Source organism: Bombus pascuorum, chromosome 12 (genome assembly GCF_905332965.1).
Source record: "Bombus pascuorum chromosome 12, iyBomPasc1.1, whole genome shotgun sequence".
Classification (NCBI taxonomy): domain Eukaryota; kingdom Metazoa; phylum Arthropoda; class Insecta; order Hymenoptera; family Apidae; genus Bombus; species Bombus pascuorum.
The window spans coordinates 12,138,928-12,166,800 of NC_083499.1; the positions used below are offsets into that span (position 1 = coordinate 12,138,928).

General features: G+C 46.2%; 1 protein-coding gene across 1 annotated transcript; it reads right to left on the reverse strand.

Annotated features, from left to right (window-relative positions):
* Positions 1 to 1,945: 1,945 nt before the first annotated feature.
* On the reverse strand, positions 1,946 to 27,824 carry LOC132912915 (homeobox protein Nkx-2.4-like). The gene is made up of 4 exons (XM_060970745.1): positions 26,850 to 27,824; positions 23,522 to 23,826; positions 9,791 to 9,877; positions 1,946 to 3,110 (listed from the first exon to the last, which is right to left on the reverse strand). The coding sequence occupies exons 1-4, from the start codon at positions 27,568 to 27,570 to the stop codon at positions 2,769 to 2,771; spliced, it is 1,455 nt and encodes a 484-aa protein (XP_060826728.1). The 5' UTR covers positions 27,571 to 27,824; the 3' UTR covers positions 1,946 to 2,768.
* Between the last annotated feature and the right edge of the window lie 49 nt (positions 27,825 to 27,873).

Below are 27,873 nucleotides of genomic sequence, written 5' to 3' on the forward strand. Positions count from 1 at the left end.
CTACACGTATTTATGTGAAGGATTGTAAGAGGACGAGTTTGTGGCTTGTTGTTACATTCAGATAATAAGTATTCTTTGTCGTCGTTTTCTGGTTAGAAATTCTTCTTAGTTCTGTAATTAGGATGTATGACGAAGTAAGGTTCTCGACAAGTTCTTTAAGACGTTCGAAACTTGATGGCAACAAATTTATAAATCTGTAAAACTTTGACTTTCCGTAACTTGGATTTTCACGTTTGTGAAAACTTTAGATTCGTTCGAGTGCAATAAGTGATTGATCTGTATAAAGACGAACTTGAATCGTTAATTTTGATCTTGAATCAAGTTATTTGAGAGAGACCACGATAGATTTATAAATAATTCAAGATGGATGCATAATTGATAAAATACAAAAGAAACCCTACTAAACTGTACGAATGCGTATAAAATTTTGTTTCCATTTGTTGCTTTCAGGTTTACCTCATTGTCGCGTATTCCGAATCGACGATTCCTTGCTCTTAGGTTTTCAGATTTGTCGCTAACCGATGTATCCGCATAAAAGATATAACTTGGAAAACACGAAGTTGGCACCCCGCTGCGGGTAGCCACCCACATGCTATATTTATTTTTATTTTATTTTTTTTATTACCAATGAGATATAACGCTTTACCAAATGTCCTTCGGGACAAATTGTAAAAACCAAAATAAACTATAAAAAAAAAGACCGATGTATCCTAGAGTCAGTGTCAATCGAATGGCTCGATTTTATAATTTGTCGTGGAAGATACTCGACCCATCGGAAATTCTTAGTATCGCGTTAAGTAGGCACCGATTCCTAATATGATTCGCTGGCTCCTTTCCGCAAATTATAATCGTTCGAAGTTAATTTATAATCGCGTCCAAATTTGCTGAAAATTTCTATTCCTTCAGTTTCGAATCTTTGTATAAAAAACAATTTGCCACATAATGCGCTTTATCTTTTCTTGTTTACAAGAGGATGCAGAAATTAATTTGGATATATTTTTGTACAAAGCTATTTTCTCTTTGATCCGTTAGAATAAAATAACTGGAATAATTGAAAATTTCGAGTTAGCGTTTGACCGTTCGTAACACATCGAGGAGTTCCTATCCACCGGAAATCCGAATCCTCCTCGATGATAGATACGTGTTGTTGCAACAGTGTTGCGAGAGTGCGTCTCCGATGACACACGCAATGCACACAACCGGTGTACGGTTTCTCGCAATTGGAATCGACGCGTTTCGAGTGTACTGGCCAGACTATCCGCGCTTCTGCAACCTGCTTCGACGTTTCGCTCGCGCATCCACCGACGTTGCCTCTTTGGTCGTACGTAAAACCAAATTTGTTAACGAATTTTCTAGTATTAAAATTAATTACTCTGTTTCGTCCATTCGAGTGACTCTGGAACCCTCGGTATTCTTAATTTAGAAGATAATTTTGTTAAGGATGCTAGCCTTCGTGTAATTGGAGTTCAATTGATGTTTAAAATAGAAATTCTCTTTAGTTAAAATTATTATTTTATATGAATCAACGAATGCGGAATAAGATTTTTTATTATTTCCAGGGATTTTATCGCTGCGAAGGGGGTGGAAGTTAAATTCAGATTAGTACCGACATCCTCGACATCGAATTATCCTTCTGATTACTCCTAGTCTCTGTCTTATACGTGGTTAGCCTTCGAGGACAAGTAGATGATGGTGTCACGGTGATCTTGGAATATAGAATAATCATATTTTACATAGCCATCAAAACTACGATTAAGCAGTAACAGCGATAACCCCTCCACAGGAGCCAAAACCTTGATATAAAAATCCTCCCAAGTCAGCACTCGAGATTCCATTCCTATTTCCGTTCTGTTCGTGCGACATTCTCTACCGTTGCTCTGTCAGTTTTATAATAAATTTTGAAACAACTATCGATTGTTATTAATTGCGGAACGTAAAATGATGTCGAACCGACGTAACAATGGAACGGTAAGTAGTCCAACACGTTTTCCAGCGGAACTCGTTGTCAAGATTTCATTTCACGATAAACAAGTAAGGTTCGTTTCTGTTATTGCAGATATCAAATTTCTTTTACAACGTAGAATCAAATTGAATATGCGTCGAAATTTGGACGTTCTTCAAATTTAGAAGGACTGTTTCCGTAAGACAGATCTTCGAACTCAACAGGAAACAGAACTGTTATCTCTATAATAATTGACAAAACGAATGAGAAAACTGATGTAAGTACTTTGTATCTAAGAAACTTGTTCGTATTTGCAAATTTTTCAGATCCATCGAGATGCAACCTCTTCGAAGCCTGCATCGATGCAGACGTGCAACCGATACTTGAGCGATTCGCACATTCCAGACCCTATACAAGAGAGGGACATTCACGTTGATCACTGACTTCAATTATAACCGTCCTGCGGTTCACGCAGAATTTTCTCTTCTTACGTATCTCTCGAACAACCAGTCCATCTTTGTCCGTTGGACAAATTACTAAACGTGTCTGCGTCTCCTAACAGGCAGACGTATCGTCTCGATAAACCAATTTCACCGAGTCTTTTTCCAGTGTCTGCGATGAGTATTCGTCACCAAGGAAAGACAGTCTCCCCTAGATCAGTCTCGTCGTTCAATTCCAATGATCCTGGCCAGGTAAGCTGTTCTAGAAACGACTCACACAGATCGGAGTACGCGACACAGGACTCTTTCTAGGGGCTGTCTTCCATAGGATACCAGGCAGCTGGACCTGCGACGGAGGGATTAGCCCCCGCCGCGGATGGCATGTACTACCAAGCCCGTCCTTGGAACGGCAGGTACGCACCGCATTGCGGTTGCTGTTGCTGCTGCATGCTCTGCTGGGTACCGGTTCTCGGGTACGAGCAATGCTGAAGACTCTGGCTGGACGTTATCACGTGGTTCACACCGACCACCGAGTGATGAGGCACCGAGGAGGCCGCGTGATGAGAACCGTGAGGGCTCGACGCCGCGGTCATGTGAGGGGCTGGACTCGCCAAGGCCGCGCTTGGTCCACCGCGGCTGCCCTCGTTTCCGCCTCCGCCACCGCTTCCGCATGGCTTCCCGTCCTTCACGAGCACCGGCACAGCCACTCGTCGCGGCGAACTCGCGCTCTGTAACATAAAAACAGCGTCGTTCTTTCGATTGGAATATTTGAATTTCGATAGCAGCTTTTAGAGTTCCGGTATTTGCAAGTTTCACGACGCGAACGTTTCGGCAGAATACGAAATCCGACCGAAGAATATTTGAAAAATAGTCTACGAGACGATCACGCAGGATGCGTAAATCGTTGACTTAAATCTTCAACTATCGCCGTACAAGTAATTTCTTATTTGCATCGAGAAATGGAGAACAACCCGAACTTCGCCTGGAATTTCTGACATCATCATTCATCTAAGAGAAACGACAGCCTAGTCTACCCGATCCACCGGTATGTAAACTCAATCCACACGTAGGTGCACAGACTGCGTACGACGAACCGTAAAGAAGACGTGGGACGACGTCGTGGCTCGGCTTCTGTGTTCCAAGCAAACACGTGGGCTCGGTAGGCACAGGTACTTAACCCGCGCGATACCTCGTGATCAGCATTCGAGCATACTCGTACTTTAGCAGCCGGAGACTCTCTCCCTTTCTCTCTCTCTCTCTCTCTCTCTCTCTTACACACACACATTACGAATAAACAGTACCAGCTACCGTGGACCACAGGATTCTAGCCAGGGCTCTGTCGAGCCGCGTCAACATCGAGAACTGCTGTCCCTCGTCTCCCCGCGTTACTGTCCGGGGGGATTCAATACGACGAGCGGGACCCCACGGCATGCCAAACAGAAGCCGAAGCAAGCCGGCCGAGTACCTGCCGGGACGACCACTCAGCTGTATCAACATTCGGTACACGACATTCCTCTTCGATCTCCACGCCAGCGACGCTTTAATAATATGATCCTGACCGCTCGGAAATAACGCCTATTTCGGCCGATGGATTCACGCTGGTTGGATCATTTTTAAGAAAATCGAACGAACAATCCCGGAGACGAATGTCTTTTCTTCGTTATCGGAGAATTTATTCTTTATAAAGCTATTACGAAGCTTGACTTTGGTCGAAGGTTGATGTCTGATAGACGTTGAAGTACCTCGTGCTTCGTCCTCCGTATTTCAACTACGGCAAAAGCGGCGAGTAAACATAAAAGAGAAGTTACTTTTAACGAAGATCGCTTAGTACCTATTAAAAGGATTCTTGCGACATTATAAATACGAGTACATATTCACATTACAGAATGTGCAACACTCGGATGAAGTTTGAGAGAATGGAAAGACGAGTGAACGCAGAAGCTGCAGGTAAAGCAGCAAGGTGTAATTCTTAATAGCGGTACGACCATCATCGTTTCGCTTGATCTACTACGTACGATATCCTACATCTTGATTCTATTCTTGCCTAATTATTTTAGGGATTCGTCCATGAAACGTCTCGAGAATAAATTCTTCTGCGATCGTAACGATTCGGTAACCAAATCTGTACCTACGCGAAAGGAAACAACGGGGGTGGAGTGTGTAACAACGATTCGATTCGAGTGGCCGACACGAACTTACGTGCACGTTGCTGGCCGCGAACATAAGTGCAGGCATGCCGTGCACTTCACGCTGACAAAGTGACGATTACGCTAAACGCATGACGGTCGGCGCGCGCGTCACGCGTCACGCCACTTTAGCCACTTCAACACGCGTTAAGCGATTTCCGGCGAAAATGGCCGTGCTTAGGAACGGAGTAGTACGTGTTTATGAGCGGCGACCACCGCGCCACGCATAATGAGCCTCAATGTTGCCGTGATCGCGCGGCCGCGATTGGATTCTCGGGAAACATATTACGCGTGGATTTCCCTCTCCCCCTTCGTGGAACACCGTCCCCTTTTAACGGTATGTACAATACATATATATATATATATACACATATTTCTTGCTCGGAAACGTTCGTCGTCACCGGTTGCCGTTTAGGTTAAGGACTCGACCGAGATTCTATTTTTTATTTCTACTTTCAAGGCAGTGAATGGTGTTATCGGTATTGCAGATTCAATTTTATACTCTTGCGTTTCACGTATAAATGTTAACCGTAATTTGGTGGGAATACGATCGTACGAATCGAGTAAACGTATGCAACCTTTTGTTCCACGTATCGAGAAACAGACGAATCCGAAGAAGATGAAAGGAAGAGGAAAGACGCAGCAGGCGAAGAATCTGCTCCGGCGATGATGAGATTTTTTAAAAGGTACCCTCTACAGGACGTTTAATTCCTTTAATATGTCACGAGGACAAGGAACGAGGGCAGAGATACGTGCAAAATAAATTGTACTCGAAAGGTCTACGCGGTGGCGGCCGATGTTCAGGCCGTATACAGCCTCGTCGAACGTCTAAACGTGCCGCTCGCGCGCGCCACTGACTTTCACCCGAATGCATCTCTCGTGGAAAAACATTCGTCATCGTTGAAACTGATATAATTAACTAAAAGCTGGGCTCTACCAGTGGCACGGCTTTTTCCCTCCTTCGCTCCTCCACCTCTAAAACCACTACTACCACCATGAAACAGACCAACCCGACGCGACGGCCGTCTACGTCTCGTTTCTTTACAGAAGCCTCGGTCGAACAAAGAACCACGAGAAGAGATATTAAAAGATTTCTGCCGGGACCTCTCATTTCCGCGACGAATGGAATTCAATGGGTTCCGTAAACGAGGAAGTGGTTTTTAAATTTAATAACCGATGTTTTACCACGAGTGTAATTACATTAGGCGATCTCTCGATACCCGGCAAACAGCTCTCGCGCCCTCTTCCTCCCAAAAAAAGCGTGAAAACCAGGCCACCGATTTCTCCTCCCGCCATTCCTGTATTTCCCAAGACGTATAAAAGACGAATCGAGATCTCGGTCTTCCGTCGTAAGGCTGGTATCGAGAGTTAACCACAACGATAGTTTTCTATCGGGTTCGACGAAATTTTTTTAAACTCTCACAAATTCGTTTGAACGTGTACGAATATACCATTGACTCGAACAATATATTCCGCTGAAGGCAGAACAATTTCATCGTATCTTAAAGCGAGCGAATATTTCAATTTCGCTGTATCCTCGCCGGTTGTCGAGACGGACAGGCAGACAGAGTGAAATTCGATCAAAGCGGCTTCGTTACGTTCGAACGATTCGCTATCTCCACGCTCTAGACATAAATACGTCGCAGGCGTTCAGCTTAATCTCGATTGCAACACGAAGTTACAATCGATGGGTCGAAAGATCGGCGGCTCGCGTCTCCAGGGGAGGGTTAATCGATATCAATAGTAGTAGTATTGGTAACCCCGATTCGCGTCCAGGTGTTGTGCATGACTGTACTCACGGCAAGATGGCGACCGGTCCTCGAGCACCCGTTTCCGCGCTCCCTGCAGGATACCTCTCCACCCTTCTCCTCTCTCGTTCTCTCTTTCTCTTTCTCTTTTTCTTTCTACTTCTCCTTCTCACCCGCTCTCTCTCTCTCTCTCTCTCTCTCTCTCTCTCTGCCCCGTCTTTTTCTTTCTCTTTCCTTTTCTCGTGTTCGCTCGCTCGCGCTGCCACTTGAAATTTTTTTACCGCCGCGAGGGGAGGAAATGGAATAAAACGAAAGAAAGGGGAAAAAGGGGGAAAAAAATCGGAGCTCTGGCTGCCAACTCGTCGTCAACGTCGACGACGACGTTGCCGTCGTAACTGCTACGTCTCCGTCGCATGGTGTTTTAAACTCCGTTAACCATTAATTCTAGTCGCTGTTAACAATTGTGCTACGTGCCGATAAATATTCCTAAGTAATTTCTATTAATTTGAAAATTACAGATTTCCCATCTAACCCTTTCGAACTTGCAACAAATTCTATGGTAATTTTTCGAAAGGAATACTCTCGTAGTCGAAAAGCAATGACAATAAGAAGGTATCTACTTATCTGGCCAGGTACACGTATTTTGTAAGAAATCTCAAGTATTCCTCTTCTCTATCGTGTGTAACTGAGATGCAGATACCTAATGCATTCTTTTCTTTTTTACAAGGATAACATCAAAAGCTCGCAAGAAGAAATTAATTGCAAGAAATTGTGGAAACAGCGACTTGGAAACAGGTCGCTTAACGAAGCAAAACAGCTGCTCTATCGTGGGACGTACTCGGCGGCAGAAAGCTCTGTTTACGCGAGAGATCTAGTTACTCTATTAAGAAATCTATCTATGGAAGGTATCCCTATTGTACGAAACGCTAATAATACTGTAACTGCCACGCCCAATGCGTATGTTGCAATTTCGCGTCGTGGTGTACACGCGATTCTGGTCACCCAATTACACGTACCATCGAGCAGATCGAGATAATAGAATGAAAATGCCGTACGGAGAACGAGGAGAAATAGTAAACACGGTATTGAATTGAAATAGAGATTACGGTACCTTCGCTGTCACGGAAAAAGAGAGAGAGAGAGAGAGAAACAACGAGTCGCCACGCTATGGAAGAAGGGAAAGAAGCGATAGAAAAAAAGATAGGCAATACGATACAGAGACGAATGGAGACAGAGTCTACGGGGACCACGAAAAACTAACGAGTAAATTATGGGGCGGCTGCTCGTCCTAGCGTGGACGAATCGAGGGGAAAGGACGGTTTACAGATCGGGCCACCGGATAACTTTCAGCACCATTAATGTTCTATGGGTGTTTACGAGCCGCCGCTTGGCGGCGACTACGTCGACCCTACTTACGGACAAGATCGATCGCGATCTAAATACATAACTCTATTTGTTACAGGCTCGAAGATCTAAATTGAAATTGATACACTCTGCAAGTGTGATGAATGTTTTTCAGAAAACTACCTGTCACGCACGAATGACATTCCAAAAGATGGATCGTGTGGATCAAGAGCAAAAGTTATCTAAAGGTGATGTTAAATCTAAGGTAGTATATATATATATATATATATAAAGAACGAAATTTGAGATCCAATATGAGAGCAGATGGCCGTCGCGTCGCAAAGCTGGATATGGCGCGTACGCGATAATAACACGATATCGAGGACGGATCGAAACACAGAGAATGACTTTGATCCCCGTCACCCGCGAAAGTGGTTTTGTACGAAAATCGGTCGACGTGTATGCTCGTTGCCATCGAAATTCGATGAAACGGTGAAAGTCGACGGTGACCGAAAAAAGCGCTATGAAAATCCGCTTACGTCGAAACGCCATTCCGCGTGGAGTGTCGCTCGTGTTGGTACAGGTATTCTTTAAAAAAATATTTTTAGCACGAAGAAAACACGCCGGTGTAGAGGAATAGCGGAAAAAGGAAACGTTAACGAAGTAGCTGGATAGAAACGACTAAAAAACATTTCCAAGAAGCGTGTTACACGTTCCGTGACCGTGCAAGAAATTCATTTTGAAGCGCAAAAAACTGACGGAGAACAAATAATCGACGTCATGTTGACACGAAAATGATTTTCAGCGTGAGCGAAACGACACGACACGCCGATTCCCGCTAACTCGAATCGGACGATTTGCCGCTAATGCATGCCGGGACATCCGTGATCTCGCATACTCGTTCGTACCCGGCTGTAATGTATTCATCAGGACGGATCTGTGTGTATCGGCACGATCGCCGTCTTCTGACATCTCTTTTGAATGTTATTGCCAGAGGAGGAGAGGCAGCCGCTGGAGAGACGATTCGTATTCGTCAGTGCGTGCGACGAGATGGAGACAGGGCACGTTTTGAACTTGCAATTACGATATCTCGGGAATCTGGCGCGTCATTATTAGAGCCGATAAAAAAGGGGAGAAGAGAGAAAAGGAAGGGTAGAGAGAAGGGGGATTTCTATGGGCGCGAAATAATATTGTACGATTCGTGCGCTTTCGAAATCCATAACTTTCAAACTATCTTTGTCCGTTATAGGTAGAATTTAATGGATCGAAATTATGTTTTATTTTTTTTTATGTGATTTTATATTAAAGCTTTTCAGCCAACGACATTAACATAGATGTACAAATATTCTGTAGTTATTTCACCTAGGCTTCGGAACGTTGTAATTTGCTTACCATTCTACGTACATCGTCGGTATTACTGGTCAATGAATCGTGAGCTCGGCGAGACTCAAACGAAATTCTGTCGCTCGTTAGAAGATGAAAAACATTAAAAAAAAAAAACGTAACAAGATATACATGGAAAAGGACGGAGGAAAACAAAAACAAAGAAATAGAGGTAAAAAATAAAAATGATATTGCAACAGCCAGTCGCTGAAACATCGTGGTAATTACGTGTTTAACACAGACGATTTTATGTTGCAGGGAGGTCGGTATTCCTGCAAAAATTTCGGCTGGAATAACGAAATGAATGCAGAATCGCTTCGAGTCGGTCGAGTGGCCCACTCGAAACGAAATACGATGTGGATGCGAGGATCCGCGCCGCGTCCGGAATATTTTTCATTTAAAAGCATTTCATTTCGAAACGCTCGATATTTTGTCGTGTGTCTCGCCGTTTCGAAATCCCTCGGGAAATCCGATCTATCGAGGACGCGTATTATTATCACACGAGAAACGGTCGAACGACAGAGTTTAATTTAATCCTTGCCCCTCTCTCCTCCCCCTCCCCCTCGCTCTCTCTCTCTCTCTCTCTCTCTCTCTCTCTCTCTCTCTCTCTCTCTCTCTGCCTTTCTCGTCTTTTTTACTCTGTCTTCTTCTAGAAACGTCTTCCTTCGACGTTACAATTTTTTTGGTGCGACTTGTTCAACGTATTCAGACTAATATCTTTATGTTTCTTTTTAAACAGGTAGTTACCTGATTTTGAGCATTCTGTTCGGCCATCGCCTTCTCCTTCGCCTGTCTCTTGCACTTGTATCGGTGATTTTGAAACCATATTTTCACCTGTAACGTGAAAAAGGAATTGTTCCTATTAGTATGGAATTTTATTGGCAGAAATTATAAAAAAGAAGAAAAGCGGGTAGTAAGTTGCCCGTATAAAGCCTGTGCTAACGAGAATATTCGTTTGACATTTATGAAACAAATAAAACTTGAAAATACGAAGAGGAACCAGAGTTCAGATTGCTATACCAGATGCTTCGAGTCGAATTTTCCTTTTTCCTGTTTTTTAAAAAAGCTGGGACACATCTTTGACGCGCAAACTGTCGCCAGGTAGGAACTGAAATATTTTTACAAGGGGCAGCGAGTGCGAGCCTTTTGTCGCGTGTGTACGTTTCAAGTAATCTGGAACGATTCGTGGCCCCCTTAAATTCATAATCCACGGTTATTATAAGTTTGTTATTTCTACGAGAGGGATTTAAGGCTTCGCTCGCTTTGCCAGACACTTTGAACAACGATCTTTTCACGCCTCGCTATCACTTTCTTTTTAATACATGTTTTATCTTACATTTCCCAAATTTTAATCGATAAGGTAAATAAGGAAAACAAAGAATAAAAATCTTTCGTTTCTCTTAAAAAACCCGTGGATTTTAATCCTATTTCATCGCGCAATTTCAGAACAATAAAATGGATGCCGAAATACCAAATTTCGGCCGATCGAATTGCCAGAAGCGGAAGTTCTGCCGGTTTGATCTCTCCCATGCACGATGTCAAAAGGAAAACGCAGCAGTTTTATGAAGTTTGGGCCTAGGAGCAGTCGTGCTCTCGTTCAAAATCGCTTTTACGGCAATTGAACGCGATTAGGGAAGCCGGCCGTGCGGACGGGATCGAAATCGGCATCTGCTTATGACAGCGGCGCGTTATAATCCGTATTGTACATTATGCCAGGTTCACAGGGGCGCGTCCCGATCATCGTGGCATTGTCGTCGTGCGACGAAAACAATGCTCGCCGTTTCTGTCGGCCGATTTAATCCTTAACACGAGCTTGCTAGGATAACGTCGCTTGCGTTGAACCGTTGGTCACGTTTAGAACGTTGTACGAGAATCGCGAGCATATCCGATGATGATCCGGTAAAACTGTCAAGTTCGTTGGTTAACTTTGCTTTTTCTCAAAGGCAAAGTCTTTCTACGACAATGTGAATAGAGTAGGGACGAATTCACGAAGATAAGGAAACAGCGGATCGAATGATTTTAAAAAAGGAGGACAAAGGAGTAAATTAGGGGCATGTGCGAAAGGTAGGCCTAAGCCCGATCTTTATCGCACGTATCAAAGGCGAGTCCGACCTATATGTTGCGTTGCCTGTAACCTCCTACTCGAGTGGTTGTAACCCGCTGCAATCCCCATGCGTAGCCGCCCCGTGTAACCCCCATTGTCGAAGTTATGCGCGCCGTAGAATGCAACGAAAGCACTTTAAGGGGCCCCGCGCAGTAGACCGTGTCTCGAGAGCCTGCCACCGTCTGTCTAATTCTTTGAATATTAGCGGGATCGACCACCCTCGAAAATTCTCGTTCCCCCTTCGAGGCAGCGCTCGTTCGCCGCCTCGCGTGTACGCCACGAATACCGATCGTTCTATGGCGAACACGATTTTCCAATTGCCCTTCTCTCCAGTCATTACCCATTACGATATTTCCAGGAATACTTGTACCTGCCTGTTACAATAATCCATGTTTTGGTTTATCGTCTTTTACGAGTTGGCTCTTGAATTAAGCGTTATGGGGAAAGATCAACAACTGTCGCGAGCGTCGACGAGTACCAACGAGCGATCAAGTATACATTTTACTCATTTACTAAGTAGTATTTTATGTCTCTCTAAACTCTAATGCCTGTTTTATTTTTTAAAAGGTTTCCCGAGTAATATTAGTTATGCTTTCGGTTTTAATCTGTTATCGAAGCTGTTAGTGAGAAGACGGCAACGATGATTAACAATACTATGGAAATTCATCTTCGAGAACCGTGGGCAGCATTTACTTTTTACAAATACATCTTTAGTCCCATCCGTATTCGATTGCGTTTTACGAGATCAAAATTTTCCATTGGAAACGCCGGCTCCGATTAATTCAGCTCGTTTCCAGCAGCAAGTATAACGCGCGTAAATCACTCATAATGGAAGAAGGTGACGACTGGCTGTAAACAACGGGAAGAAAGGGAAGGAGCGAAGGTCGCGAAGAAAAGCGCTTTGAATCCGCTGGTGGTGAGCCCTTCCGCGCGACTTTCCGCGTGTGTTTTGTAATACGACTGATGCGTAGGGCGGAGAGACCTTATCTAAAAGCCACGAAGAGGTACTAGACGAGGCAAGTACTCTCTCGCCGCTCCCATTCGTTAATTCCTTTTCCACCGATAATCCACTCGTCGAAGCCCGTGGAGTTTCGGGCGTGCGGCGACTTCGAGAGGTCTACAAACAGCCTTGCTTGCCTCAACGCGTTCTTGCATTCTCCACTTTCGCGTGTCACCCGCTCGTTTCGTCGTTCCTTTTGTCCTGGGTAAAACCTTGTTACTGTTTTCGCGTTTGCCGCGAGAATTCTTTCGAGCAACTTTTGCATCCGTAGATCGTGACTCGCCGCGTGAGATTTTTCGAGATGAGATTTTAATCGAACGATCGACGCCGCACAGAGAGTGCGAAATATATTATCCGGACAATTTGTAATTTCTAGCGATTCGTATCGAGCACGTATCGATATCTGCGATCGTGTTCGAGCTATAAACGTATAGGCAACGACGGTGAAAGATCCGACGAGACGAAGACGGGATGAACTGTCGGAGAGAATTGTTATTTCAAGGGAACGGCCTGTCCGTCAGTCCGTTTGTCCGTCGCTCCCGCAACCGTGCGGTGTGTAAACAGAGAAAGTCGAACGAGATAGGGATATAACTGGTGTGTGTACTCGCAGGCCACGGAGGAAAGAAATTCGTGGCGAATGCCGATTCTCGACGAACAGAGCAACTCTCGCGTCTATAAAGTTTACGAACCAAGTCGTGCTTGCGAATAACTGGACAACTCGATATCACCTTCGTCGGCACGCGACTCATACTTTGAAGGGAATCGAGAAATTTATTATCTACGCTATCGCGTTATCATTTCGATTTTCTTCTTGCGATATCTTTCGTTCTTGCGATATTTTCCATTCTTGCGATTGTTAAATATAAAACCTATTCTTTCAGAAAAAATAATCCATCGAATGGCTGCTTGTACGAAACGAATGAAAGGAAAGCAGGAACAACTTGTTTATTTTCGATGGGTACGACGAATCCGATGCGAAAAGGCAGCAGGGCCCACAGGGGTCCGACCGAGGTTTACTCAACACCAAGAAAGGGGAGCTTAACTTTAACTTTCGATTAACTCGTGGTTAACTCTCGTTCAGCCAGGTAAATGAAACGCCTCCCGTAACCGTTCGAGCGGGTCTGCGAACACCCTGCGCTTTTCTTCTCTTCCGCATACATCCTAAAAGGTCTGCCGACAAAGACCTGTCGACACGTTCCTTCGAACTAATTGACGATAACCAGCTTTTTCACGGCTGATTTAAGGTTGACGACTTAATATTGACCGTAGAACCAACATTTTCAAGAAGTTGCAACCAAAATAACTGCCTTCTCCTAGCATGCTACAATAGATCACATAGAAGCTATAGCTTTCGAAGCTCCTGTTTCAACACAGCTTTCCTGCGATCGTCCTCGACGAACAAACGCGAACCTTTTTAAACGAATTCTTTTTTTTAAACGAAAAAAACGGAACTTTGTTCCGTTTCGTTGATATTCGAACGATTCGATTCCACTTTGAAAATTTCCGGCTCTTAACCGGCGATTATCCATTTGACACGAGGTCGCGTCCGCACGGACCATTCGTCTCTTGCTTCGACATTAATTAGCGTATCGAATAGCGATAAATCCAGAGGGCAGTTCGTCAAAGCACGGCGGAGAACATGTAACATTTGGGAGGAACATGGAGTACCTGTTTGGCTTATGTTCGACAGAGGCCGAAGTTCGTACATCCGTTCCGGCAGGGAGTATGCGGTTAAAGTGGACGATTGATCAAGTTAGCGTAACGTCATTACGTCGCGTACATTGAGGGTTCACGCAAAATCACCACCACCACCACCACCACCATCGTAAGCAACAGAGTGGTATCGGGCGTCGCCACCCTTCGTGGCCTCGCTAACCGTTTCCTCGGGCAATTTCATCCGACACCAACTTTCGACGGATTATCCGCTGGAAACCCCATGCAGCCTCGGGCTACTGGATAATTCACGGGGCTCGTTTCGATGTTGCTCGAAAGAAAGACGCGTGTAATTGACGAGAATTGCCACTCGAAGTGTTCCGAACCGTTTCCGAACGCATCCGCTTGCCTCGGGCAGCCCGGCTGATTGTCTTCTCTAATCTATTGTTGTTAGGGGTGTACGGAGGATGTTGATATTCCTTTCTTCCTTCCTTCCTTCCTATTCTCTTGGTGTAATCGAGCCAGTGTGTAAGTCACGCGTCTTTCGATTTTTATCTCTTTTAGTTTACAAAATGATTTCTATTAAACGGAATACCGAAATTTTGTCTTTTATAAACAGCCCGTAACGTATAAACGAACGAAAAGGACCGTTTTAGAATCTCGGATATATCCCTTCCTTACTATCAACTATTCCTCTATTAAATCGACAATTACAATTATTTGCAGAGGGAGTTGGCGCGAAGGAAAAATCGCAGGAAAAAGGGATTACATTTGCGAGGCTTGACTTTAGTCACAGATGTGTTTCCACCGCAAAGTGCAAGGAACCACAACGATGAGCTTGCGAATACCAGGATCAAGCAACGTCAAATTATGATTAGGGCTGTTAATTGTCCCGTGTTGACTCTTCTGAGTGGTGGCCCGTGGGCAAACACGATTCCCGCCTCCCTTTTGTTGTTTTAACTCAATACCATCGGCCGGGGATGACTTACCGATTACTAGTCGGATGTCTGAAAACCTGGGGTCTACGGCCCGGCAAATAGAAATGACTTTCCAGTTTCTCTCAAACGAGCGACCGAACCAATTCGCGTTCAACGCGAACGAACAAACGTCTCTTCCTCGTTCTTCAACGATGGAACGTGCGAATACGTGCTTTAAATTTCCTCAAAATACGTAACTTATGTGTTCACACGCTTTGAATATTGGAGAGGATAATTTTTTTAATCGCAGAATACTTTACAGGGAAAGAGAGAGAGAGAGAGAGAGAGAATTGTATCCGATCAATCGCATTTGCAAAGGTCTAAACAATTTAAAGAAGAAGATTCGACGAAATCGCGAGGACCATTTGACCAGCCTTTTTGCTCCTGATCGCACTTTGCCGCCCTCTAATTTCTTCGTCGTTTCACGGCAGGGATGATCCAATAGCCTGGGAAGCGGATGTTTGCGGTTCAAAATGTATGCACCCTCGCGTACCGTCCCGGAGGTGCAGCGGGATTACAAAAGAACGGGTCCGCGCGGTTCTACAGTACGCGTAGCGCAAAAAGAAATTGGTGGCGTATTACGCGACAGGCACGTTCGAGAGTATTTACAATACACTCGTAAAGCTGCCTCTTCGTCGCGATAATTGACGCAAACACGGCGAAAAACTCATAAGACGACGGCTGTATCGCGTAGGTCTGTCCGCATTGGGAGAACAATTGTTGCCGATTATTTTCAAACAGTTGGAGAGACTCCTTAGAAACGCTCGCGGAATTCTTTCCGTTGCGATCAATGCACCATTTATGCGAGATTTCGTCGTAAAAGTAGAGACGTAGAAAACAACTGTAGGTATAATTTCTATTATTCCATTGATATCGCTACCTTACAACGTAACCTTTTCTAATCTAAAACTTTTACACAGAGATTCTCCAAGCGCGTTGATATTCCTTTAAATACCGTGTCAAAAGTTTAAAGAGCCGCAGGGATTTATGAATCTATCGCCGTTTCGATGCCAACAATTGTCACTCAAAATCTGCCAACTCGGCCGTTACCTCGTCCAAAATCGATTGGTAAATCAAGCTCTAGCCAAGATCGGTCGTTGCGTGTCAAGTGACAACGCTTCTTCTTCACCACGTTTCCATCGGCCTAATAGACTTATACGGATTCGTTCTTTTCTCAGATCGTCGATGCTGCTACCTCGAGTGCTTGCAACCGATCTCCGACTTTTGCAGTGACCTGTAGGTTCCATGGGAAGACGAGGAAAAAGAGAGGAACGCAATTACGCCGGCCACATGCTGCCGGTGTGCGTGGCGATGGCGCGGTATGACGCGGGGGCGGCCGCAAAAGCCGACGACATATTCATGCGTGCGTTATTATGCGAGGGAGCCGTGAGTGCACTCGAGAGATACGCGCACGCGTTCCACGACGTCCAATTAACCGCACGCATTTCGTCACCAAAGGAATTTCACGCGTGGAACGCGCGCATGCCCGCCTCGATCCTCCAAGATCACTTCCGATATCTTCGGAATATAGAACCCGAAAGGGGTACGTCTTTGCGGTAATATGTTAAGCAAAAGATCTCCGTTCCTCGACTACGTAGCTCGTAAATAGAGTACCTAATCCGAGCAACGTTCTTCAAATAAAAGAGGAACTTTGATCGTCGCGAACAACGATATTAAATAGCCTTTAATGGGAATCGCAGGCCAGACACATCAGCTGTTTTCTCGTTAATTAATTTGTTGTACGAGGATGCAGGGTCGACGCAGCGATCCTAGCATGTAAATAGCTTTGCCCGCTGGTCGTCGAAAACTTCCGTGGCGAGAAAATTTTCACGACTGACACTTTTCCACGGGTGTTTCGTCCAGTCGAAGAGCCGTTTCCCGTCTTTGGGACGACGCTGTCCCTCTCCCTCTCTCTCTCTCCCCCTCGCTCTCTTCTTTCTCTTCGTCGCATCATCCCCTACTCCCCGTGTCTCCTTGGCGCGGGACACACAGATGCGTCCCTCCATTTTGCGCTCGCATTGTTACTCCAAGTGCAGTCTCCCCATTGTTACAATGGCTGGCCACTCCTGGCATTGTTGCCGGTATTGTTATTATTATCACTACTGTTACCGGTTGCGGCCGACCGGCGAATGGAGAAGAGGAGAGCCAGCTGCTTCGTCGAGTGCCGCATTAGAGGCAAATTACACTCCCTCTGGCCCGCCTTCCTCTCTCTTTTTCTCTTTTTCGCTATGTCCCTCCAGGCTGGTTATCTCGTTCTTTCTCGGTTACATTCTGGATTTCACCCCTTTTTTAAGCTCGAAATTTCGAATGGTTGATCGGTATCGGATTCGAACGAGAGATGTCTACCGAACGCTATCAACCTCTCTCCAATATACTTCATACAACGACATTCTTTTCTGGCATTTATTATCACAACTTTTTTAGTTTCTTCGACACTCGCTTAAAATTCCCAAGCTTCTTAGGATCGCTTTACCAAGTGAAATAGCGTATCGTTTCGGAACACGTCTTAACAGTCACACAATTCAAGAATCGAGACTCTATGATGCTTCTTAGAGCAGCCTGCGACAACTTTTCGGTCAAACTACCCGTCGTATCGTATCGGATAATCGCGGAGGAAGAAGGCAGAGCGGAAAACGGGAACGAAGAAAACGGTACGAGAAACCGACGTCAACCAGGATGCATAATTAATCGGTCGCTACGTGGACGAATTAAACGAGCAATTCGAAGCACGAAATTGATCGCAACAATTTAATCGCGAGAGGCCGCGCAACGGGTCTCCGCAAATTATGCCCGGTGAGTTACAACGAGTTTAAAGCTCGTTAAAACGCGAAAGACCGACCTGTGCGGGAGAGAGAAGTTAATTAGAAGGAAGTAAAAAAAGGAAAGAGAAAGGAAAAAGAAAAAATGAAACGTGATGGAAATGAAGGAGAGAGAGGGAGAGAGAGAGAGAGAGAGAAGAAGAGAATTTATATCAAGGGGAATTTAGACGGCCTGCCGCGCGGCTGGCGAGCATGGCGAAAGAGGGAGACATTAATTAAAGTGCAAAAAACGTGCGGCGAGTCTGATCAAAAGTTAAATAATTAATAGAAACCGCAAAGTTCAGGCGAGATCGCGGATTAATGAAAAATCACCAAAGTGCGGAATTCGCGAGTCTCGAAACCGGTGGACGAAACAATCGCCGCTCGCCTACCATTGTTTCCTCTTGAACAATGACGATTGACGTTATTGTTAGCGCCAGCCAGATCGTCCACCGGCTCCTTCTGCTACGGCTTTCGGCCAGCGAACGAAACGTTTCGAACGTCGCGTCGCGTCGAATACCGGGGGACAATCGAGTCAAGGTGCTTCGACGTAAACATCCAGTTTCCATAGGATTTCGGCTGGTCGAGCCATTTCCATCGCGCTGAATTTACGTTTATCGTCTTAGAGTCGATCCGTTGATAAAAGGCACTTTGGCAAGTAAATGGATACTTTGAAAATAAAGCAAATGCCAGCTCGCGAAACGATTATATTCGAGGAGCGTTCGATATTCTTAAAAATAAACTAACAACAAAGTTTAAAAGCACCATTCCTCTTGCAAGATTAAAAGAGAAGGAGTATTTTTATTACTCGAGATTTTGGTCCTTTCTTCGCAATGATTCTATTTATATTATAGCCACGAAAGAAAGGAAATTTGAAGAGAAGGCTGCTTCGCAAATATTGTTCCACCTTCGAGCAACCCTGTATAAACGTTTTGCATGCTGTGTATAGATTAGAAAGGAATATTACATGTTTCTATATGCACACGCAAAGGGCGGATCTGGCCAAGCTCGCTATAAATTTGCTCGTCCATCGAAGGAGCCTTTAATACTGTTTACGGATAGCTCAAGCTTTTAAGGTATTTTATCCTGTCCTTGCGTAAATTGTCCCTTATCTGGCGACATAAAAGTCGACTGACACGGTAAATTTAATGTTCGAATTTCAGGATCAATTGGATCGAATGTTTTCTGTCTAAATATTACGCGATTGCAACGCGCAGAGACTATCGATAGCCGAATATCTACGTTCTAGACGGACATGGATGTATCATCGTTGGAAAAAACAATAGGTACAGTCGAAATAATGGAATATTATTGTACTGTAAGAAATCGTAGTTGAAAAGAAAAAAGCGTGTAATGCATCTTTCCTATGCAGCAAGGTACACAAAGACGAACAAAGATACGAGGATGGAGATTTTTCAGCAAAGAAGATTTCTCGTCGGAAAAATGCTGGCGCCCGGGAAAAAAGGAAGACGAGGGTGGAAAGAAGAAGGGGTAGGTTCGAACGAACCGTGACAACTTAGTGCACGAGCCTTGCGATTCAACCACGGAGATAATCGTAATAATGGGTTTGCCTACCACCGAATCTACCCTCTTCGACTTTATACAGCAACCCCGATAGGAGGAGCACCGAAGAGGACTATGCGAGTTCAATGTCGTGCAAACACGCGAAACGCCTCGGCGATTCCTCTTCGAAACGATCGACAGGATTGCGGATCTTCTCTTTTGACACGTGACACGACCTCGTTATCTCTTTAAACACCATTTGTTGGGTCTCCTGGATAACATTCGATCACGCTTAAACGTCGAAACGACGAAACGAGTAAATTTATTTCAGGTCGAGCGACGTGATATTCCTGGAGAACCGCTACTACGGTTATGGAAAAATCGAAAGGCAGAAATCGAAGCTACGTTTTTTCGGTTAAGAAACCGTAAAACCAAAATGACGACGGAAACAACGGACGCAACAACGAGAGAATGATCGAGATTCTGTATCGGTGTGTTCTCATCGGGATCCATCGTCATCGAGCTGAACGAGCAGAAAGGAATCGGTGCTCCTCGTCGTCGTTCGTCGAGTGTTCGTCTCGTTACTCGAAACGGGGTCGATTTTGCGTGACGTTCTCCCGGAAACGATCGATGCGGCACTTTGGCCCGTCGATCGGGCAAACGACAGGCGGAAAATTCCTTTTTTTTTTTTCTTTTCTACTTGCTTCTCCTTCCTCCTTCCTTTTTTTCTTTTTTTTTTTTTTTTTTTCTTTTTTGGCATCTCTCGATTCTTTGCAAGCACTCGAAAGTGTGCTCGCGTCGAACTCGTGGCTCGAGTGTCTCGAAGAGCGCAGATCGGTATATCTTCTTTCCGTTCGTTACGTCGTTCGACTCGTTAATTCAGTATCGATTCTCGATCGCGTCCCAAAGAATCTTCCTCGAGGACCGTCGAGTCCGCAATAGCCTTTTCTCGCGATGAAAAAATCTCCGTCTGTCTTCTCATTTACCTCGACTACCTCGAGCGTAACTTGGAAGCTTTCACGGATTTTCAGCTGTCCTTAAACGTCGCAGTCCGCTTGCAAAAATTATCAAAATGGAAGAAACTAAACACACGATAAAAAAGATTTCACGAATGGAACGCGTGATACCGAATGTTCCTCGGTAGGTACATTTTCGCGTATGACACGAAGCTGTATTTCTGTAATATGTTTTCAAAACGAGCAGGTAACCCGAACGTTGTCAATTTCCTTTCAGAACGGAGTAGAACGTAATCTCGGAGTTTGTATAGCACTTTGAAGAAGCGATAGACACCCTACGTGGTTCCGTATGAAACTTGTCCAAAAAATTCCTCATAGAATCTTTCGAAGAGAAAGAAGAAGCAGAAGCAGAAGAAGAAGAAGAAGAAGAAGGAGAAGAACAAACAAGAGAACTCAGACGATCGGAACAACAATTACCGATAATATTCGAGCACCGCACGAGTCTCCGCTTCGCAAAAACGCTTCTACCGCTCGTAGCAACGCGACCATGCTCCACTTCTTCCGACCTTTCCTCGCGTAATATCGCTTTCGAGACGGCGCGAGGGCACGTAAGATTCACAGAGCTCTCACATAATGATTCGTTAGTCTCCCCGTGCAGCCATCGTGGGCTACCTACGGAGAGCACGACTTCGTACGTAGACTTCGAGTGGCCGTAAGTGGATGGTACCGCAGGGTGGCGGCGCAGATACACACACACACACACACATACACACAATACATCTACACGTATATACGACAAACCGGGAGCTCGTTTGGTCTCTATTTGTCCCCAGAAGTTCAAGAGTCCGCTATATATATACATATACGTGCGCATACATGTAAGAATATATACAGGTATACACGTGTACACAGACGTACGTATATAAAACCATCGACTGCCAGCCGCGTTTCGTATCTCTTTCTCTGCTTCGCTATCTCTCCTTCGAACGTCTCTTTCCGCGTCCCGTTTCCGAGGCTGGCCTTCATGGCCAGCATTCACGGCTCGGGCGAGATCCGAGTACCATCGAGTCCGAAACTCGTTATCGAAACTTGGGTGCGCGCGAGCGCACAACAGCGGGCTCGCCCCTGGCGAAAGCACGCGAAAATCCGCGGCTGATTGCAATCAGCCCTCTTTGCGAACTTCCGCGCTCGATTCCGCATAGATTTCGCCGAGTCACCGACTCGGGGGAGCCCCGACGACTTCCGGTTTAGGGAGCAACACGCGAGCGCACCACCTTCCGCTCGGCATAGCTTGCGTTCAAAGTCTTGTTTCGATTCTCTTCTTGGAGTTAGCGAAAAGAATGGATACAGCTTCAGCTTGATGACGATGATGACGACGACGACGACGATGGTGATGACGACGAGTCGTTAAAGAAAAGGCAGGAAAGAAGAAGGAGGAGACGAAGTAGTTTTTGTAGAACAAAGTCCCTTTAAACTCTAGAGAACGAAGCTTGTCTCGAGCATTTTATGAAAGAACGTAGTAGTACTACGTTAACGCTATATGTTATATGATGGAATAGAACGTTAATACGATGATATTTGCTATATCGTATCGACTGAGATAACGATAAGTTGGCCGCTTTTTCGTCGTTGATAATTACCGACAGAAAGTTGGTTCGAGATACGATGTTTATGAATGATCGTAGGTCGAAAGTACTAGATGAACGACAAGCGGATTGAACGGAGAGACGCGCGGTAGACAAAACGGCAGACTGAACGAGGGGACGAGCGACCAGGATGCAACCAATGAGCTGCGCAACAATTATTTATTGTTGCCAGACTGCCGCATCGTGCCGAGCAGACCTGTCTGCCCAATGAAGATTGCTCGTTAAAATCTGATTCTGCCGGACCGCTTTAAATGGCGACCGCCGAAACGATTCGCTCGAGTCGACCAAATCGGCCCATCTACGAACGAAATCACAGGAACATTAGTCTAATTAAACACATTAAAATGTATATATATATATATATATATCGTGTACGAGTATTACGAACATGGGAAACATCCTGAAGAGCAGTTTCATTTAATAAGAAATAATAAAAGCCAAAGGAATAAATAGGTGACGGAGCAAAGTACATCGTCGTAACAGTATTTTTTAACGAATAATTAATGTATAGAAAAAGGGAGAATTAATTTTTTATGGCCTTTCGAGGCAATTTGCTTTTAAGGAGCAGTTTACGTTTACCTTTGCGAGACTCGTAGCATCTTTAATCGGTGGCGATCAAGAACCGGCAATAGAGAAAAATTTCGGCTTCCTAAGATAATATTTACACGCCGTTGAGTCGGAACGACGCTCTGGCTGACGATTCTACCTGGTCGAATTCCATTTTTCCTTCTTCGAACAAACACACCTTTTCCACGACTATTTCCGACGTATTCGCATCGTCCTTCGCGATTTGCTCGACAGTCTCGCCACTAAAGTCAGCGGACGTGTCGACTTTAACGCGTCGAACATCGCTGAAACACGACCGATATCCACTTTCCTCAAAAATTCTACCAAGAACGATCTTCGAGAAGGTGTTCGCACTTTGGTACACCGATCGTCCGCTACAAAATACACGGAGCAAGTAAAGAACAAGGAAGAAAGTGGTCCATAGTCGTGGGAGTGCTACAAGTACTCGAACATTTATCCTAAATTCCATCGACTACGTAGATAGATGGTGGGCTGATGGTTTAACGATCGCTCGAAACATATTGGCTAATTTCAGGAATTTTCGAGCGTTGAGAAGCCCGTTTATAGCGGTAATCGAACGTCTATTCGTCGGCAGTCGCCTCGACATTTCCGGCTAACAACTCCGACGCAACCAACGCCCCTGAGGTCGATCGATCCGATTGGCCGAGAGATGTAGATACACCCACGCGTACACCCACCACCTGCTCTCTGCAATTAATCTCCTCTCGGCAATTAATCCTCATCGTGTACGTGTGTGCAAGCCTGTAAGCGTGTGTGCAGAATTTCAAGCATCGCATTCTGGCAGTAGAAGCAGCTAGACCGATCCGGCTGATCGAGATCGAGATGGATGACGTTGTCGCTACCTTGTAATTGGGCATGTTGAACGTTACGCGTAGCAAGCATCGCTGATGATTTACGACGCAAGACGAAATTTAAAAGCGACCAATAAGAAGATCGTTCGAACGATAACAAGGCGACAAGGTCGCAGAGAAAGCATGGCTAACGTGTAACGTGGCTAAAGCGGTGAAAACAGACCGATGCGACTGTTTGAAACAGGCTACAGAACGTACGTTCGAGACGACAGTTCGGTAATCAAGTATTTACGTAACGAAAGAATCGCTATCGCGGTCTACTCTTCTTTCGCAGACCTACTTCCATCCTGACAAACTTCTCGAATTAAACGCATCGGTGGATTAAATTTGGACGGCAGATCGATCGTAGAATCGATGGATCGTGCCGACGGTAAACCAAGAAGGAAAACATTTAACACGTACCTGAGTGGGCGTAAGGTGAATTAGGGCGGCTAGGTGTTCCCGTTCGGGCGCGCTCAGGTATTTCTGCTGCTTGAACCGCCTCTCGAGCTCGTGAACCTGCTGCTGAGTGAACAGAACGCGACGCTTTCGTCTTTGGGGAAGGTGGGGGAATTGCATGGCGCCGACGCCCATGCCGACACCGACGCCGACGCCGACGCCCACTCCCATACCCGACGACTTGGTCACGTCGCCCATTGACTGGCCCACAGGGCAGCCGGCCATGTTGGTCCCGGCGCCCGCCGCCGCGGCGCCCATCAGCCGCGAGACTATAACAGAGCATTGAAAATATCAATGGCGATACGTTGTTTTTTTTTTTTTCGCATTTGAAGTCGAACACAAAATAGCAATACGAAGGAAAGTAATTATCGTAGCAAGTAATCGCAGTTACTTTTTACGTCGCTCTACCATACCTGTTTTATATTAGATAGAAAAAAATAAAATAAAATAAAATAAAAGGAGAAAGACGGTTCCGTAGGAACCTCGCGCGGCACAGAACACGACGATGATTTCTTCGTTGCTTCCTCGTACGCTTTCATCCTACAGCGGTATTCTCTCGGTCGATCTTGCATTACGGGAGAACGTTCGGTGCGCATTGTTGCGTGCTTGGTTGCCGAAGAACGTTCAGTTGCCCGTCGGCCTACGTCGTGAGGAACGGTTCGAGATAATTTATCCCGTTGGAATCCGTGGAGGATCGCGAAGTGGAGACGAGAGGCACGCGAGACACGCCGCGAGAGAAGAGGCAGCCAGCCACAGGCGAGCGAAGGGAGAGCGAAGATCGGCCCTCTGAATTCGAGCTACTGAAACCCAACGAGCAGTCCATCCCTTGTCAGTTGGCGAAGAGCTGTCAAGAACGGACACGTCTCGACCAGGACAAAAGGAGCGATTTAGCCGCGCAAAGTGCTACGTCATCGAGCACGGGAGGTCCGACGATGAAGTCCCGAATTATTATTATGTCTGTGAGAACGTATTCTCAGCCTGTCATGCCGTGCCCGCCTCGGGAAAGAAATACCACTCGAGACACCAAACACCGACCGAATTTGTTTACGCCACGCCACGCATTCGGTTATGATGGAAAATCGATGGAAACTTGTCCGCCGTGCACCACTCTCAACGTAGATCGATATTTCGCGCATCGAACGTACGAGTTGTAAATCGTCGATCGAGTTTCCCGTCGTTCAACGAATCGCTGAACGAAGATGGAGTGGCGCCTTTGAGCAAGATCCGAGCGAAGCCTCCGTCGACAAATCAGAGATTTCCTGAAATATACTTGAGAGAGAGAGAGAGAGAGACAGAGAAAAAAGAAACAGGGACGAAACGTAGAAACTTGCGACGCGATTAACAATACCAGATCTTCCAACTTGCAAAGATATCAAACTACGAGCATCACGATGGAAACGAACGATGCTAGTTCTTTCGACAAAGTTTCGAGACTATCGTCGATGAAACGTGGACGATGGGCCGGGACAATGGAAGCCCGGAGAGGAATGACGGGTTCATCGTTCCGACGAAACGGAGCGCGAACACGGGGGTGGATCGCGCTAGCTCGAGCTTGTAAGAATATCATTAAGCAAATTGACGTCTTCTACCTGACCACCGAAGTCGAATCTCCCGTTAGGTAAGATTCTCAACAGCCGTCAGTCGACCGGATAATTACGCGGTATCGCCGATATGACGGACAAACAGAAATCCTGCTCTTCGTCGTTACAAAGTCGAAGCGTAACTTTATAACGGTGAATTATTTTTAAGGGCGATTAGGTTCGATCGAGCGTCGATCAAGCTACGCGTCTCGTTTCAGGCTAACACGAACTGGTAAACAAAATTTAATCTGGAAGAATATTAATCCTAGGAACGAGTCGTTAGCGCGCATGTTTCTCAACGACTCTCTATCGGAAGAGACGAGAGAGAGAGAGCAGGCAGCGAACGACAAATTGTTTTCCCTGTCTTATGGCCAGCTATCAGAGAGCGGAAACCGCGAGACTATCGTCCGTTCTGGCATCGTCAAACACGCAAGTATCAACGTTCGAATCGGACGTTTCACCGTGTCTTTCGTCCTCTTGTTCAGAGACGCGTAGCAACGCGTGAAAATCGGGAGAAATTGATTTTGAAAACGTTCTGTACGTTGAGTAACGTCGCCTGGCGCGACGAGGGTCGTTCAGGCTTATTTGTTTAACTAAAATCTCCGGTAGTGTCCGGTAGCCACGCATTTCGGGGGCCAGGGATCGATATACGTTCTCTAGCGGCTAGCAGAGTGGCGCGTGCGGCCGACAGAAATCCAAGGAGAAGAGCGTCTGTTGACACAAGTCCGAAGGACGCGAGCTTTGTTGGTCGACAATCTTCTTCAACGGCCTGTGAAACGCGAGAAGCCCGAAGAATCGTGCTATCCGCGAGTACGACTGTCTATGCAGATTCCATTTGTCCTGGAAACGCGCGTCAAGGTACTCTCGCGATACGACAAGTATCAAAGTTTGAATCGTCACTTTTTTTGAAATATTCGCTCATCCTTGTCGTTGATCAGCGTTATCGCGTATTTGAAGATCGTCGATCTGGAGATTTAACGGGACAGGTAGTCGTCGTGCGGAGCATTGATACGTGGAAACGTTTGGAGCAACGAGCGACGGATGAATTCACGAGTCGAGGTTACGAGACGATGCGCGACGTGACGGAAAGACAGGCGGTTGTGGACTTTGAAATACGAGTCTGATACTTCATCGATGGCTAAATGGACGTAAGTGCGAGCTAGTAATAACAAAGGTAGACACGAGGCCAATAAAAGCGGGACAGACGTGCCTCGTCGATGGCGAAAGGGATGATCGCGTGCAACCGACCCACACGAAACGACGTTTCCGCTCTCGGAGAACGAAGCCTACGTATTTGCTCTTCGTTCCAACGTACAAGCCGGTTTTCTCCTTTTCGACGGAAAGCTCGACGTTCGTTACGGAACGTTCTCTGGACGACCAAGTTGAAAACGACAGTCTCGCGATATCGATTATTAATCGGCAAACGGTCGCGTACGAGACACTCCGAAGCAAACTCGTTACTCCTCTTGTACGCGTTCGCGGACGTGTGAGAATCTAACGAATCTGATTGCCGCGAACGTCTGTCAACTCGATCGATCGGCTGCTTTCCAACTCGATCGCTCACGCGTATATAAGACACTGGCGAGGTTGTAACGCATTTTGAGAGGAAGCAACGGCGCGAAAGCGGTGGAAGCGAGAAACGCGAAAAGAAAACGATGCATCGACGAGGCGAGAATCGTGTGGTAGAACGATGAAAAGAGCAAAGTACTCACTGGCAAAGCGGGGATCGTTGGTGGCCGACGGTGTAGGCGCGTACCACGGATGATGGGATCTCATGGGATCGGTGGCGGTCGCGCCTCCGGCGACCGCTGGCCCCGCATGATGATAGGATAATTCCGCGGCACAGTACTGATACTGCGAGGTGAGTTGCATGGTCGCGTAAGGATTGCCCATGGCGGTCATGCCTGAGCCGGCACCGGCAGCGCCGCTGCCTCCTCCGGCGGCGTCGTTCGGACCGGAAACCGGTCCGGGTGTGCCGCCACCGGGCGTCGAGCCTCCGTGAAGCGGTGGACTGCCGCTGCTCGCGCTCGAGCTACCGGTATTGCCGCCGACACGGGCGCCGCACGCGTTTCCGTAAGGCGATACCTGAGAATGCGTGACCACGCCGACGCCGATCACCTGCTCCAGCTTCCTGAACGACTCGTTATCGATGGGTGAGAGAATGTCAGTGACGCTGAACGGAGTGGTATGAGCGCCACCAGCGGCTTGTACGTGGGACGAATGCTGTTTGGGCGACAGGCTCATCGCCAGGTCGATACCGTTCAGATCTGTCAGCAAGCTAGCTTGCTCCAGCTGGGTTTGTTGCTGTTGCTGCTGCTGCTGTTGCTGTTGTTGTTGTTGCTGCTGCTGTTGTTGTTGCTGATGCTGGTGATAGCTGGTGGCATTGCCGTTCCCCTGGTTGCCGGCGTTGTTCCCGCCGCTGCCACCGCTCATCTCGACGAGGCCCGCGCCCTCGAGATACTTGAAGCTCGCGCTTCGCGGAATCCTGAGGCCGGCGCTAGCCGCTGGATACCGACATCACTTTAACCACCGAGCACGCCTTCAACGGACAATTTCGATCGCCGATGCTTCGCAGCGATTAAACCGCGTCGCTCGGCCTTTTCTTCTCCACCGCTATGATTTTTACAGATATCTCCGATTCCCGATTTTTCTTCTTTTCGCCCGCTCTACCGGCTTCTCTTACAAAATTCTTTTTTTCTTCTCGTTGATTTCGTCGCTCGATACGATATATCTTTT